Source organism: Equus przewalskii, chromosome 15 (assembly GCF_037783145.1).
Source record: "Equus przewalskii isolate Varuska chromosome 15, EquPr2, whole genome shotgun sequence".
Lineage (NCBI taxonomy): Eukaryota > Metazoa > Chordata > Mammalia > Perissodactyla > Equidae > Equus > Equus przewalskii.
Window position 1 is genome coordinate 8,733,274 of NC_091845.1, and position 15,669 is coordinate 8,748,942.

A 15,669-nucleotide genomic window follows, 5' to 3' on the forward strand; every position below is an offset into this window, starting at 1 on the left:
AATCAATATTGACATCCATTTTAGTAAAAGTGTTGGGGCAATTCCAGTTATTCTACTCTGGCTCTCCAAAATATTTTGGCTATTGTAGTATACTGGTTCATGACAATGAACTGCAGAAATCATGTGTCAACCATGCTCATACTACCAAAAAAAAGTTAGAATTTTGATTGGAGTTGTATTGAATTCATGAGTAATTTGGGGAATTCTCATTCAGCACCATGGCACAATTGTTCAGCTACTCATGTCTTCATTTATATCCCTCTTCCTAGAGATTTGTCACATTTCTAATTAAGTTTACTCACCATTATTCTCTATTTTTTGTTAGCACTGTGAACTGGACATATTTCTCCTTTTATGTTATCCAAATATTATTAACATATAAGAAAATGTTTATACATTTTTGTTCCAAGCTACCCTATTGATCTCTACCAGTTTTTTAGTTAATTCTCTTGGCTTTTCCAGATAGATAAGCATATTATTTGTACACAATGACAACACATACATCCTCTTTAGTAATACTTTTATCTCAGTTTTCTTTGCTAATCATTTTGGCTAACAATTCTAGACAGTGTTAAAAAATAACAGTACTAGAGGGATAATTTGATAACCCATTTTAAGGTTTAATGTAACTAGTTTTCAACCATGCTTTCAATGAAGCATAACTGGCAACCATTTTCAGATAGATATTAAAAAAAAATTGTAAGTACATTATTTTATTAGATTAAATTAATTAAATATCATTAAATTCAGATTTCTATTACTCCCCCTCTTCCATCTGGCCTGCATAATTCTCAAATATTGGACCACCCTTATATTCCCAGGAGAAATTTTATTTGGTTGTAACATACCATTCTCTTAATATTCTTAGAGATTCAAGATCCAGATCATTGAAATCTAATTTAAAAGTAGTACTATGCTATTTTTTGGGGGGGTTAAGTTCATTTGATAAAACGAATCATGAGTAAAAATTTTAGTGACACTGTGTAGTAGTCCATCAAAAGTTTATGCACATAAAAATAAACCACAAATTCTACTATTCCTTTATCAGCTGAAATCCAGGTTGTTTTTATCCTGTATATTTTTCCAATTATTAATAATTGTACAGCTAATACTTTACAGAAATTTTGGCCCGTGCTTATTTCTGCAGAACAGATACCTAGAACAACTACTACTAGGTTAAGGAGTATGAATATTTTTAAAGCATATTTTTAATGTTACCAAATTGCTACAATGGATATTACACTGCTGTCATTTTTACTGCTAATCCTTTCTCCCAATATATTTGTCCTCTATTAGTTCAGAGACAATACAGACAGAGAAACGTCATTCAAGTTTGACTTTCTAAAAAAAATATTTGAATGTGCACAGAATTTGCTTTGGCAAGGATCTAATTCTTTTCAATCCTCCAAGTAAGCAAAAATTTCAGAATAATTTACCAAATCTTTCATTTATATAAGGCCTGTTTCTGGCTATTCTGTTCTATATATACATCCATTCTCACACCAGTACTATACTAATCAGTATATATAATAGTAATTTAGTAATAATAGTAATTATAGTAATAATAGTCATTTAATTACTAGCTTCCAGCTTCATATTAGAAGTCAGTCATATTTCCAGGGAAAGTACTTCTTCATCATGACTCTTTTTCAATTTTTTCTCAATTATTTTCCTGTTTATTTTTTAAGATAAACTTCAAGATCATTTAACCAAAATCCAAAAACGAACTAGTTTGATGGAAACTATATGAAGCCAGAGGGAGAGAAAGAGAGAGAGGGAGAAAAAGAGATACTGATTATATTTCTTCTTTCCATTAAGGAATACAGAATTTCCCTTCATTTCCTCGACTTTCTCAGTAATGGTTTGCACCGCATGTCCCACTAAGGTTATTCCTAAGCAGTTTCTTAGTTCTGTTAAGTTTGAGAACGAAAAATTTTTCTTCATTCATTTTCTTAGTACATAAAGACTTAATTTCTGCATATGTACTACCTAGAGGTTTTATTAAACTCTTATTAATAAGTTTTTCAGTCGATTATTCAGGCTCTCCTAGGTACATTTCTACATTATTTACAAATAATGAACATTGTGTCCTCCTCTATCTGAATAGTAGTAATACCTTTCATTTCTATACAACTTTAGCTTTTAGGAACTTAGAATCTTTAATGTAGCCTATTACTTGACTAATTTCTACACGTGCTCCATAAATACTTGACAAGTAAGAGTATTTTGTGTAGAAAAATGAAAGTAATAATTCCTATTATGGGTCTGATACTGCACTAAGCATTTTATACACATCATTTAATCTCAAATTAGCTCTACAAACAGATATTACTATTCCCATTTTACAGATGAGGCTCAGAGATGTTTACTAACTTGCTCAACATCTATAGTTAGTAAATAGTAGAGCTGGTTTTGAAATTCAGGTCTGTGGGACTCTCTCTCTTTTTCGTTTTTAATTTCTTCTTCTTCTTTTCTGGTGAGGAAGATTGGCCCTGAGCTAACATCTGTGCCAATCTTCTTCCATTTTGTATATGGGACACCATCACAGCATGGCCTGACGAATGGTATATAGATCTGTGCCTGGGATCTGAACCTGCAAACCCTGAGCCACTGAAGTGGAGTGTGCAAAGTTAACCATTACGCCACCAGGCAGGCCCCATGTCTTTCTTAACATCTCCTTGGTCTTTTTGAAAAAAACAAAACTAAACCAACAAATTAAAATAATTCCTCAGGATTTACACTAACTTCTAGCAATATCCCAAGTCACTCATTTGACTGCTGCTTGGTTTTAATTAAACATTTTCCTTCTGTTTATGTTGTTCCTTAAGGGCAAGGTGTGTCCTCTGCATGTTTCTCACTACTACAGATGAGAGCAGATGTTCAATAAAGGTTGGTGACTAACAGTCCTAATTCCATTCCAACCAGGGCAGGTAGTAAAAGGCACTTTTCCTGAGTCTTTGCGAGTCAGGACATGAACTGCTATACGACCTCCTCTTCCCAACCTCAAATACACACTTAATACACAAATATAAATGTGCAAATGTGTATATACAAGATAGACTTCAGTTAAGTTATATTCTCACTATATTGCAAAAGCTGCCAATTGGGGCTGGCCCTGTGGCCGAGTGGTTAAGTTTGAGCGCTCTGCTTTGGTGGCCCAGGGTTTCACCAGTTAGGATCCTGGGTGCGGACATGGCACCATTCATGAGGCCACGCTGAGGCAGCTTACCGTAACATGCCACAACCAGAAGGACCCACAACTAAAATATACAACTATGTACTGGGGGAGTTTGGGGGGGGATAAAAAAGTTCAAAAAAAAAGAAAAGCTGCCAATAAATTGATAATATTGATAGGAATCTGGTATCGGCATTTCTTTCTATTAATCTGATTTGAGTAAATCTCCCTAATCTTTGCTGAAGGAGAGAACAAAATATTTTAAATACATGGTATCATTTATCTTCCAGATGTTCTACACTGGGATTTTATTATCCTGAGGTTACACATGTAATAACTTATAAGGTATAATCCAATCTAGAGAAAGAAAAATAAACTAAGTAAAAAATTTGAAAGAATACATTTTTAGTACCCTAGATTTTTCCAAATACAAGATTTTACAGAATCTTAATATAAAGCAGATACTACTAGTACAAACCTATTTAATTTAATTTCGTTAATATTTACTCAGCAAGTCACTGAATAGAAACAATGAAGTGGTTTTCAGGAAAACTTGAACTATTATCATGTTAGCTGTAGCCTTACATGACCTTTAGCATCTAATTTATTTTGCTATTTTGTTTTGTTTGCATAATATTCACAAAACTCATTTAGCGATAAACTCATAGAAATCACAGAGAACTTTTCAGTTAATACTGACAGAAGAAACTTTGGTAAGAAGACTGTCCCAAAACAAGTTAAGCTGGTATCACAAGTTCACGCACCAGTGCTTTCAACTGTAATTCAATTAAAAATCCTGTAAGAGTCTGTGAAAACCAATAGGACCAGATGCTTTTCATGACCCTCTAGTTTAAAAACTCACGAGGACTTTAAAATGGATTCAAGGCTACCTCGTCCAAAAAATTTTAAACTGTTTGTGCAAGTCCTTTTGAAAACAACCAATTCATAATAACTTCTCATTTATTTCATTCATCTCCTGCCCCTTCAATCACCCCCACCAACTCAATCACCTACAATTTTGATTCTTTCCTGAATAGTGCCCCACATCTTTCTTGCTTCTTTCCCCTTTTATAAACATGGATATAGATTTCCTAAACTTACTACTTTAAATGTATCTAACCTTTTTATAACCATTTCTGTTGTTATCTGTACACTGTCTAGTTCCTTCTTTGTCGTCCTGGGAAAACTGATCCCTGACTTGAGATCTTTCTCTTCCTCTGTAAAGACAGATGTAAAGTAACTATTTAGAGAACAATGCCATTTCTTTTTTGTACCAGACTTTTTAAGTATTCATACTGAAATTTTTTATGTGGATCTGAAATAATCATTGCTCATGTATTCAGAACGGTTTGAGATACGCACCTGCATTGTCTTTGCAGATACTAGAAGAGTTACTATTCTCATTACTTTGGTATAGGTGCTGAGTTCTAGTCTCTTGGGGTACAGATGATGTTTGAGTCATCCCTTCTTCCAAGGCTTGCTTTATCCAGCGCTATAATGGGAAAAGAATCATGGAATTATCAATAATCATTTAAAACTATTTAGTACACCTATTTTAAATGCATTAACCAGGTCATTACATATCAACTGGTGAGAGATGCAATCCAACACACTCATTCAGTTCCACACTCAAGTGTTTTTTGTTTTGTGTTTCAGCATATTAGAATACTGCCCCATCAATTCCTTCTACTGGGCAAAACTGAGAAATCCTGAATTACACATATTGAGATCTCAGCAAAAAACCAAACCCAATAAAAAATGATTATTCAACTTTTCACACTGCTTAGAATGGGGTAAATGGGAAGAGATAAGGAAGAAATCTTGGCATTTATTTAAGAGAGACTCTGATCATACAGGATCAAACTAGTACATAAAATAAATGCCTAGAAGGAAGATAAAAGATCTCAAGAGTTGTCTGCCCTGTGCTGGGGACATCTAAAGAGGTAATAGAAAAGATTCATAGGAAGACACTGAATGAGAATAAACCGCTCTTCACTACAGGTACCAAAATACTTCCAAAAGGTCTACTCTCAGATGGAACATCCTGAGTTTTCTCTCCCTATCAAGCAGTTTGGTTAAATTAAGCATGGATAAATGCAAATCACCAGAATAAATGACCTGCAGAAATCAAAAAGGGGAGAAAGTCAAAAAGAGCTCTCTAGGCAGTCACATTTTTTTTATATTGGAATCTAAAATGATGAGGAAAAAATTTAGGTCAGAAAGTAAGCCTGCAAAGATTAGGATAAGATTATGCATCATCCTGTGGAAGAGAGAAAATTTCTTACCTGTAATTGTGTTCTCTTAAGATACACAGTTGTAGGATGCTCACCACTCTGTGGCTCTCCTGCCCTGACATGAGACAGATCGAATTTTGATAAACATCAATGTCTGAGTCAGACCCTCCCCCAAGTAGGAAGAGCAAAGGTGACTATAATTTTACACCTTTAGAGAACAAGCATTACAGGTAAGTAAATATTCTCTTCACCAAAGAGAGCAATTCTAGTAGATTTACCCGCTTAGGAACTTAGGAAATAATTATTTCTTGGGAAATAATGCGAGGAAAATTTCACCAGGAAAAATTTTACATCATGTAAATGGCATTGTGGTCTGCCAAATGAAAACAAAAATAAAACCGTAAACATAAGGCGATAAAAGTAAGTATATAAAAAAGAGATCTCAGCAGTCAACTGAATCACATAAACATTTTAGGATATGACCAGGTCTCTAAAAGCCAAAATAAGACCAAGAATGAACTCTCTTACACACAGAATATTGATGTAAAGATGAACTATCAGAACCATAGCTCCTTACAACTTACAAGAGACTTCAGAGGTCACCTTGTCCAAAGCACTCACAGTATAGATGGGGGAAATTAGGGCCAGGAGGACAAAATGAGTGAAAAATCCTTTGTCACAGATACCTTTAGTACCAGTTTTTCTTTTCAGAGCAGATGACAGGACTCATTTGAGGTCACTGCGCTTTCCTCCAAGAGAAGTTAATTTCTTATATTTCCAGTGTCAAGTAGATGCACCCATAAAAGAATTTACATTCTGGATCTGATGACTACAAAAAGGGAAAATAAAACCAGGACAGGGGCATTCTAAGGAGTAAGACACTGCTATGATTAGCTATAAGGTCAAACACAGCAAACATGATCAAACCCATTCCTCCTGGCCCTATCGTATGTCTACATAGTATTTTAGGGCCCATAAAAAAGAATGTGAACATTTGTTTGTATCTAACAAGTTCCAACAAACCCTATGGATAATAAATTAACTTTAGACACTCCCATCCCTCAAGTTCTAGATAGTTATTAAAGTCAAAAGAACATTTCTTCCTTCTCTGAAACTCTGTATTAAAGAGTTTTTTAGGAAGCTCAGAGATGGGAGAGAGAAATGTTTTAAACGGTCCCATTACTACGAGAAAAGTGCAAGGAAGTAATATAGGTTTTGGAGTCTAAAGATCTGGGTTGAAACTTGGCTGCACCTCTTATCAGCTACCTAACTCTGGTCAACTTACTGAACCCTTCTGAGCCAAAGCTTCTGGATCTGTAAATTGAGGCTACTAATCCCAGCTTCACAGGGTTGTCACGAAGGCTAAGCGAGATGATGTGTGTGAAGAAAGCATGTAGTACAATACTAGGCACATGTGGTCAGTGAGAACTTGTTCAAGTGAATTTCAAAGTAACGCAAAGAGACACACAGATGAATAACCCTCCGGTGTATACAATCAAATACCAATGCAAAGCACAGTGTTTCATTTTCAGTCAAGACGGTTTGCTAAGAAGTCTAGGAGACCAAATGCCCCACACATATTACGCCTACAAGGTAAGTTTAGAGAAGACTTACAGAGAACAAGGAGGGACACTCCTGAAAAGAGTGTCAGCCACTTATCACTGCTTCCATTCTAAAACAAGAAGTGAAGTAAGATCCAACGAAAGAGACGTGCTTTGTAAGAACTACGATTCAATTTAATTCAGAAACCCCAAGGACTTCATAAAATGTTCTGTCAAATTAAGAATCTGGGAGCAAATATACATATGCAACTTTACGCTGTCTTTAACTTACGAGGCCTTTACCTCCTTTAATCAGATATGAAACAGTAGGCCTGTTGGGAATACACTCTGTTCTAACTAATCTCATGGAGGACGGATGGCTTTTCTCATCTATCTGGTTAACTTATTCTCCTCCGAGGGATTTTCAGAAATTTATTACAACTTTGTTTAATCACGGAAATCTTTTTAGGTCCTGCACGAGGTGAATACTTCCTAGCCAATCTAAAAAAAACTCTCCGCCATCCCTACCCAGGATAAGTAGAGTCCAATTTCTAGATAAAAGACCCAATTTCATTAATTTTGCTCCGTAAAAAGTCACATTCTTGTTTTGTAATATAATCTTGATATGTTAACAGCAAATATTAAAGCTGTAATTTAAACTTAAACAATTCAGATCTAAACTTAAACAACTTTAAAAGACCCATTTTAGTAAGATAATTTTACTATGATAATTTCGAGTGCATAGCCTGAACACTTCCTCAAGACCGATATGACACATACAGATAAAAGTGTCTGCACAGAACCTGTATAAACAAGACTAAAGATGGTCTGACACGTGGAGAATACAACATGGATATGAGAGAAATGGGATTTCTATCTGTTGCCAGTGGAGATACAAAGATGAGCCACAGACACAAGTCCTAAACCATAACCAACTAAAAAGAGCTCTAAGAAATGGATTTTCTATCAGATTTGAATTTATATTCCTACACGTTTTTTAATTTTCACAGTACTCTGCTAGTTGAAAAAGATGGGAATAAAAAGATTGTAACCCAGCAACAGAATGTTCAAGGTGGCATTTCAAGGGGGTAGATCATACTATTTACAATTCAGATGTCACTATTAATCTGTACTAAATGACGTCTACCCTTCTAAAAGGACCAAAATAGGAGAATCTACTATCTAACTTGATAAAATTCTTTAACAGTTAACCACCTTAGAAGTTCTGTACTATGTCCAGCCAAAGACAGAACAAAAGGAAAAAACTGCTTTCACATAACATATTAAGCCATCTCTTGACTTGCTCCTCCAAACTAAAGACCACATCTCATTCTCTAATTGGGCAATACTACTCTGGAAATGTAGTTAAGATTTTGAGCTGTTACTCTTAATGAGGGGCTGAGCTAAACCTAATAGGAAGATTAGTTTTACATGCCATACCAGGGTTAATACAACTCTCCAATTACAACAGAATAAGGTTAATCATAATGCTCATTAAATGGCAAACAATTTTTTTCCTTCTCAGATAACTTCTAAGATCCAAAATAAGTGACTTGGTATAAGAAAGTATCCCCAAACACTCAATCCTCCTTTATCACTTAGGCAAATTTTTAGTCTTTCTTCCTTTAGAAAGTTGTCATTGCAACAAATTTATGACACCTGGAAGTTATTCACGTTACTGCATGCATTATCTACAAACCCTTTTGGCAAAGATCTCATGGTCAAACTTTTTTGTTTTTCTACTTGGGAATTTCTCCCAAATACACCAGCACGTGACGTAAATACTCAGGTAAGACGTGAGATTCGGAAAAGACTTTCTTCAGTCTATGCTGCTCGTTCAGTGGTAGTGCCCTTCCTCTGTGCACAGATCCCTGCTGCCCTCCTCCCCTCCACAGCCCACACCACTTTGGCTCATCTTTCATGCCCCCCCTCCCCCCAAGAAATTTCTGCTCTTTGGGGAAAGAGAAAAGCTTTAAGTTTGGAGGAGTCAGGGAAGACCTGCCTGGAGTTGGAGACTTCATCACATCAAATAATCTACATGCAGCATCCTCATGTACGTGATGCCAGTGGAGGAGGGCAATGGCAGACACTGAGGAAGGCAGCCTGAATCCAGATCTGAGGATAAGAGAAAAGGATGTTCCAGGGAACAGACTCTACCTCAAAGGAAGACCAAATGAAAGGGTATCCTATACTTCTAGAAACACAAAAATGACATTATAGGTCTGAGGGAGTGATCTATTCCTGAGAGACACCTTTGGAAAATATGCAGAGCTTCTGAGAATTAAGAAAGAGCATTCCAAAAACAACCAACCATCAAACACTACTGCCACTAGATCCAAAAACAGTATGTAACTAGAGAGAGGAGAGAGGGGAGATGGGGGCACAGAAAGAGAGGATTTTATAGTAGGTTCTATATTCACTAGGGAATAAAAAGTCCAACTTGTCATTTGATCAAGGAACGGGAATTATGCCAATTGTAATAGGACGTTTCCCCTACTCTCATTCAAATGATAGTGATTAAATTAATTCAAAACACAATTTGATCATTTTTAACTTATGCAACAGTGTTCTAGATTACCCGGGGCCCAATCTCACACAATAATCACAAATGGACATGTTAACCAATACCACAAGAGCACACACAAAACATCCCTCCTTATCCAGTCATCAAATGCTGTGCGCTCTCAACTCAGTAACCTCAAGGGCTCTCAGAAAAGACAACAGTGAATACTCACAAATTGAGCACCAAAAATGCAGTATACATCCCACCTTAATCCCACTGACTCTTGACACATCAGTATTCGTGGCTGAACAGTGAACTCATTACAAACTCACATGGACAGAGAGTGGCTATCTAGAGAATGTGTTAGATGTGTCACAATTACAGGCATCCTAGATTAAAAAAAAAAACTCACATACACATAGACATACCTTTTTACAGGAGCTGAATGTGCCATCAGGCAGAAGGGGCCTTCGACGCCTCTCAGGGATAAAGGGTGAGCCAAAGCGAATGTAGTGTTTGGGGGTGGTGCAAATTAACGGGGAATGGATAAGACCGGGTAACATGTTCAGGGTTGTCGCCAGTACAGTTGGGTCCGTGGTGATACGTAAAGGGCACTCAACAGGGCATTCGTGCTTCTCCGCTTTGTCATTCAACCATTCTGTAACTAGATACTAAGGTAAAAAAGAGATCATTAGTTGATGCTGCAGATGTAAAAGCCAGAGGCAGCAGTGAAGCTCGTGAAGACAAAGCTCATCTAAAAACTAGGAAAGGAGATATAGCAGATGCAGAGAGTATGACTTGGGCATTCAGAATGCAAGGATACCTTCCTTCACCCTCTCTGTGACCACTAAGGGAGGAATAATTCCAGCCATGAGCAACTTAAGCTCTGCCTAAAACTTATGGGAACAAAAAAAGGTAGTAGGATGGCTTCAGCCCTTTGCATCAAAGCATTTGCCAAAACTTTCAATCTAATAATATTTAGACTATTTGTTTTTTTGTGGGGATTACAGGTCCTCTAACTTTACTAAGACGCAGCCCTTGGCAGACTAGATTTATGAAGATGGATTTGTGTCTTACCTTTTTGGTTTTGGGGTATTTAGATGCAGCACGGTTGACATGGGATCCAGTAACTGATACCACAGTTGGGTCAGACCCTGTTAATTGCCTGTTTTCTCCTGAACTATCTATACTTCCAGCTTCAGTAGGAGTTACTGAGCTGTTATTTCCTCCCTCTTCCAAGGCAGCTTGTGACAACTCTGCCTGCTGTGCAATGGCCTGCTTCTGACGCTTTAGTCTTTGGGCTGAACTGGTCCGGTACCGAGAAATTCGACTCTTCGGTCGGGGCCTAGAAGGCTTTGCTGGAGGTGGTTTGGGGACTGGTTTTTCTGCAGCAACATCCTACAACAACAGCACAGTGAAATGCTTACCAGAAAGTTCTTATGAGCGAACATTCTATTCAGTTTCCTATTCACTTTAAGCATTCTGAATGTTTACTGGTGAAAAAAGTGAGTATTCAGAAACACTATTTCAAACGTAATCCTTACAAAAATTTGTACAATTAAATCAGCTGCAGAGGCTTCAGATGTCTTGGTTAGTTATTTCTTTTTCTAGTATTTATAAAATAGGTCAAAAGTCAGCTGAAGGTAGCCACCTAATTTTAGGGTTCTTAGCAGGAAAGATAATTTCTCCCTTGTTTCTTTCCCAGATCCTGAGGTTTTAGCTTAAGGTTTAGAATTCATGTCTAGGGTAGGGAAGGGAAAAATTATCCCGAGAATCCTTCATATCAAGGAAAGGTCCAGTGCATAATAGTGCTATGCAGAAACGCCAGAAGAGAAACCAAATACTCTTTTTTTCCTGAGGAAGATGTGCCCTGAGCTAACATCCATGCCAATCTTGCTCTATTTTGTACGTGGGTTGCTGCCACAGCATAGCTGACGAGTGGTGTAGGTCTGTGCCTGGGGTCCGAACCTGTGAACCCAGGTTGCCAAAGAGGAGTGTGCCAAACTTAACCATGACACCATGGGGCTGGCCCCACCAAATAATTTTTATGAACTCACCACGAATAGTTTATCTGATGGAAACAGTATGAAGTTCCATTCTAGTGTGAAAGTGTCTAGTCATCAAATTCTGTCTCCCTAAATCCCAGAAATCAGCTGACGAAAATGGCCTTACGTACTGCAATACAAGGCAAAGCTGAAAATGCTGATTTTAATCATTCCAAAAGACAGATAATCACCATTAGCAAAAATAAGGATGTTTAAGCCCTGCAGTCTTATCATCTCTTACCCCTGCTTGGGAAGACCTCCGAGTGTTCACTCCAACACTCTGTGGGGTGCTTGGGATGGCAATGTTTGAAGCAGAGTTGCTAACTTCCGACTCAGGGGTTTCAGTTTTCGTCTCTTCTCCCACAGGAACCTCTGGGGTGGTGGTAGTAATCTCCATGTCACAGGTGCTTTGTTCCAAGGGCTGATCCCGTCGCTTCTTTCTTTTCTCTAAGTTTTCAAAAGCATGCATGATGGCTTCGACCTTCCTATCTTCCCGGGTCTAGAAAGAAATAGCATTAGCATAAGAGGAAGCCTCAACCAGGAGGAGGGGACAGCTTTTCAGAAGTATTATTAATGGAAATGTACAGACATTTACAGAAACTACCAGTAAGATGACATGCGTCTTGGAGAACATGAGATAAAAACTAAAATATTTCATTTTTCACGTTGAAGAGTTGTAAAGGAAGGCAAGGTCAAACCTGAACTTTTCAAAAAAGGTCAGTGATCTTGGAACTTTTTACTACAAAAGAAAAATAGCCATTAAAATCGATTTTTCTCTGTATTTTCAGAGTTCAAAAATAACCAAGCAGATCTACTTGAACTTCTTCTCAGGAACAGAAATAAACATGGTTGGTTTCAGCAAAAGACTAGAATTTTTGAATCCATATGACTGAAATGGTTTTTAAAAAAACATCAAAACTCACAAACTTAGGAAATTCCTAAGTTAGAGCAAGCAGCCCCAACATAGATATTTTGTTTTGACCAGGCAGTTTTTTGGAAACCAGATTGTTAGTAAGAAAGCTCTAAGACCATCATTAGATAACAGTCACTAGGAAAAGAAATTTAAAAACCATAATGAAATCTCTTTTATAGAAAAAGCCCAAATTCTAACTTACAGGTGATAGTACAGTATCTTGTCAAAGAAATGAGCTGACACAAATTCAGAAGAGAAGGGGTACACTTGCTAGAGGGAGCAGGAATCAGCAGGAACAAAAGGATGTTAGAAGGTACTCACCCTCCTACTATGAGCTGGGTTCTCCTGGTCATCTGTAACTTCTTCTTTCCCTTCTTCTGCTTTTTCTTCTGGATTGTCTATTTCCTTTAAGATAGAGGCAATATTCAGCTGTACTCTTAGAACTCTATGAAAAATCAATCTCTATTTCTTTTGGTAGCTTAAAACTCTCTAAAAACTATTGTTAGTGCTTTACAAAGTGTCACTCATGTGGAGCCACATGATAAATACAAATGAAAAGCCCCATTCTCTGGATTGAAAACTGGAAAGTAGCTGAAAGGATATTCTTAACATTGTTAAAAAAAAAAAAAGGAGAGAATGAATGAATGTTCACCACCTTGATATGAACGGCATTAAGTGTTACTGTAGACTCCCTACATAAAACACTATGTGGCAACCTGGGACCCTCTTCATCTGGAGAGGATCCAACACCATGGCAACATCCTCTGACCAGGGGAGATTACCTCATGATCACTGGATACAGTCACTTTCTCAGGGACTTGTTCTGGTTGCTGGTTGTTATCCTCTTCCGGAGCCTCATTCTGCTGCTCCATCTCTAGCTCTTTCCGTCGTGCTTTTCTCCGTCTTGTCTCTGCTCCAATGGTGGGTAGGCTTGGAGGAGGGGGGAGCGGTGGTTCTGCAGCATTGGGATTCCTTTTCTGTATAGGGCAATTCCGGTTCCCCTTGTGACATGCACAGTCCACTTTATAATTACTGCTCCAAAAAAACAACCAAAAGTTTCTGTCTCAGGCCAAGTGAAAATCAGTTATACTATTCATTCATTCTCTTGAAATATTACTATAGTAATTTCCTCTCGTATTATCTTTGACTAAGTTAAATAGAGACATTCGAGTCCTATGAGTATTTTCAATATGCTCTGTTTCTCTACGTAACCCCAACTCTTCCCCTACATACGGTCCGTGGAAATGAAAGAAAGCCTCCCCTAAATTCAATTCTCCCACCATCTTTATGCTTTTTAGTGGGCAGTGAATCGGTGAGAGTCTGCAGTGTCCATTTTTAACTTGTGTCTACTTTCACCACATTCTCACTTTTACCTACTGATTCCCTACTTATTATTAATAGCTTTTCTTCTCGTACTTGTGCCGAACATCAATTTACCACATAACCTTTTTTGCCTAAAAGGATCGAGGGAGAAAAAGTATCCATTTTACAAAACCCATCACGTATTCATCTACGATGTGCCATATCTCTTTCTCTGTATTGTTATATATAGTTAGATAACATGGTTTGAGTGGACGAGGTGAATTTTCAAATTCTCATTCTCTACGGCTCCCAGTACGGGTGCTGTGTACATTGTACATAACAACAGATGCTACTGCAATTTCTAGGAGTGTCTCATACATACCCTCTTTGCTATTCTTGCTACAAAGGCATAAGCTGTAACATCCTTGCCTAGGAGACTGGTGAGCAATATCATACTATGTACCTGTGTCTCTAAAGAAATGCCCTAAGTCTGTCTTTCCCTTCACAATTTCTAGGGAGAAAATGCATTACTCATAAAAAGATCAGGTAAAAAGGGGAAGGAAATGGCAAGGAACAAAAACAGACAATAGAATAGCTTAATATGTAAGACAAGGCCATGCACGTTAGGAAAGGTTTCGAAGGTCTTACCAGTTACTGTACTCATAATCAAATGCTATGGTGACCTCGGCATCCTTGGTGATGGCAGACACAGCATAGATACACAGGTGAATCATCCCATCTGCAATCATGTGTCTCACCTAAATGAACAAGGCTTATGGTTGATGATTTATCATAAAGACCAGGAACACTCCAGAAAAGGGAGAAAACCTTTTACCCGAATAATTTCTCCCCAATTAGAGTTATGGGAGTCTGTTATTTGACTCTATAATTTCATTTGAAACTACTACACAGTAATTGTTCGAAAATTTATGATACTTCTTGAAATAAATGGAGAAACCCTGAGATGTTAGAAATCAGGGTAAGATCACTGCTCTACATCTTAAAGCTGTTTTCAGCTGCAGCAGAGAATTAAAATTCCTTAGCCTGTAAGAAAAGCTCTGCGGATTTTCTTGCTGCGTTTGATGTGGCTGCACTGATTATGCACAGACTAATGAATTCTAGAAATGCCTACAATTTCTCTTACAACACTACTGCCTAAAATCTAAAAAACTGCAACCGCACAGCTTAGTCTGGGCCAAATTACATCTTCTATTATATGGCAATTTCTTTAATATAACCTCATTGACTTCTTATCCAATCTAGCCCTTTCTCTTTAACAAATGCTAACTTGCTTTTTTGCATTTCTGCCTTCTCTAAAGAAAATCCATTCCTTGCCTCCATCCTGTCAGAATAAAAGCATTACTACTTTTGTTTCTCATCTCTTACAATGAAAGATCATAACCATTATCTACAGACCTTAATCTGAGTGAAGTTTTCAGACTGCTTGAACTTCAGTAAACTTGTCCATTGGTAGTTCCATACAAAGAGAAGTTGCTATAGAAATCTTACCTCTGCATTTGGTGTACATGATCTTCTGATGAACCGAGCATCATTACCGAAAGTACGTGCATCCACACACATCTCTACACCATTGAATTTTGAGTAGAAGAGCACAAAGGGGTATGGTCTAGGGATATAATTAAAATTCCTGTAATTCTCAACACACATAAAAAGGCCACCCCATGACTTCAAACATGAAGCATATGCTGACAGAAGAAGCAGCAGTCCTTTGCAATGCCTAAACTTGGAAAACATCACATGCTTGTCTGCTTTTGATTAAAGAACAAGCACAAAGCAAGGAATGCTTGGCTTGGAAAGGAGTCATCGCCACTTTATATATTAAACAATTTGTAGACTTACTTGCACTTCTTCACAAATAGCAGACAGGCATGAGCTTATTTGAGCTATCTTTTCCCCAAGAGTATTCTATCAACCAGGATGGGCTTTACACCCACA

At 37.5% G+C, this 15,669-nt stretch overlaps 1 protein-coding gene across 50 annotated transcripts in view; it reads right to left on the reverse strand.

The window, feature by feature from the left end:
- Nucleotides 1-15,669, reverse strand: part of SETD5 (SET domain containing 5) — a 77,038-nt gene that overhangs the window by 16,086 nt on the left and 45,283 nt on the right. For all 50 annotated transcript variants that reach the window (XR_011527367.1, XR_011527366.1, XM_070576639.1 and 47 more), the window contains 8 exons: nt 15,223-15,340; nt 14,362-14,471; nt 13,194-13,443; nt 12,733-12,816; nt 11,740-11,997; nt 10,531-10,851; nt 9,882-10,124; nt 4,538-4,667 (listed from right to left, as the gene is read on the reverse strand). Coding sequence is in view for 48 of the 50 variants with exons in the window: in XM_070576639.1 (XP_070432740.1) it covers nt 4,538-4,667; nt 9,882-10,124; nt 10,531-10,851; nt 11,740-11,997; nt 12,733-12,816; nt 13,194-13,443; nt 14,362-14,471; nt 15,223-15,340 (1,514 nt within the window). In the remaining 2 variants the exon portion in view is untranslated. The remainder of the gene's footprint in view (nt 1-4,537; nt 4,668-9,881; nt 10,125-10,530; nt 10,852-11,739; nt 11,998-12,732; nt 12,817-13,193; nt 13,444-14,361; nt 14,472-15,222; nt 15,341-15,669) is intronic.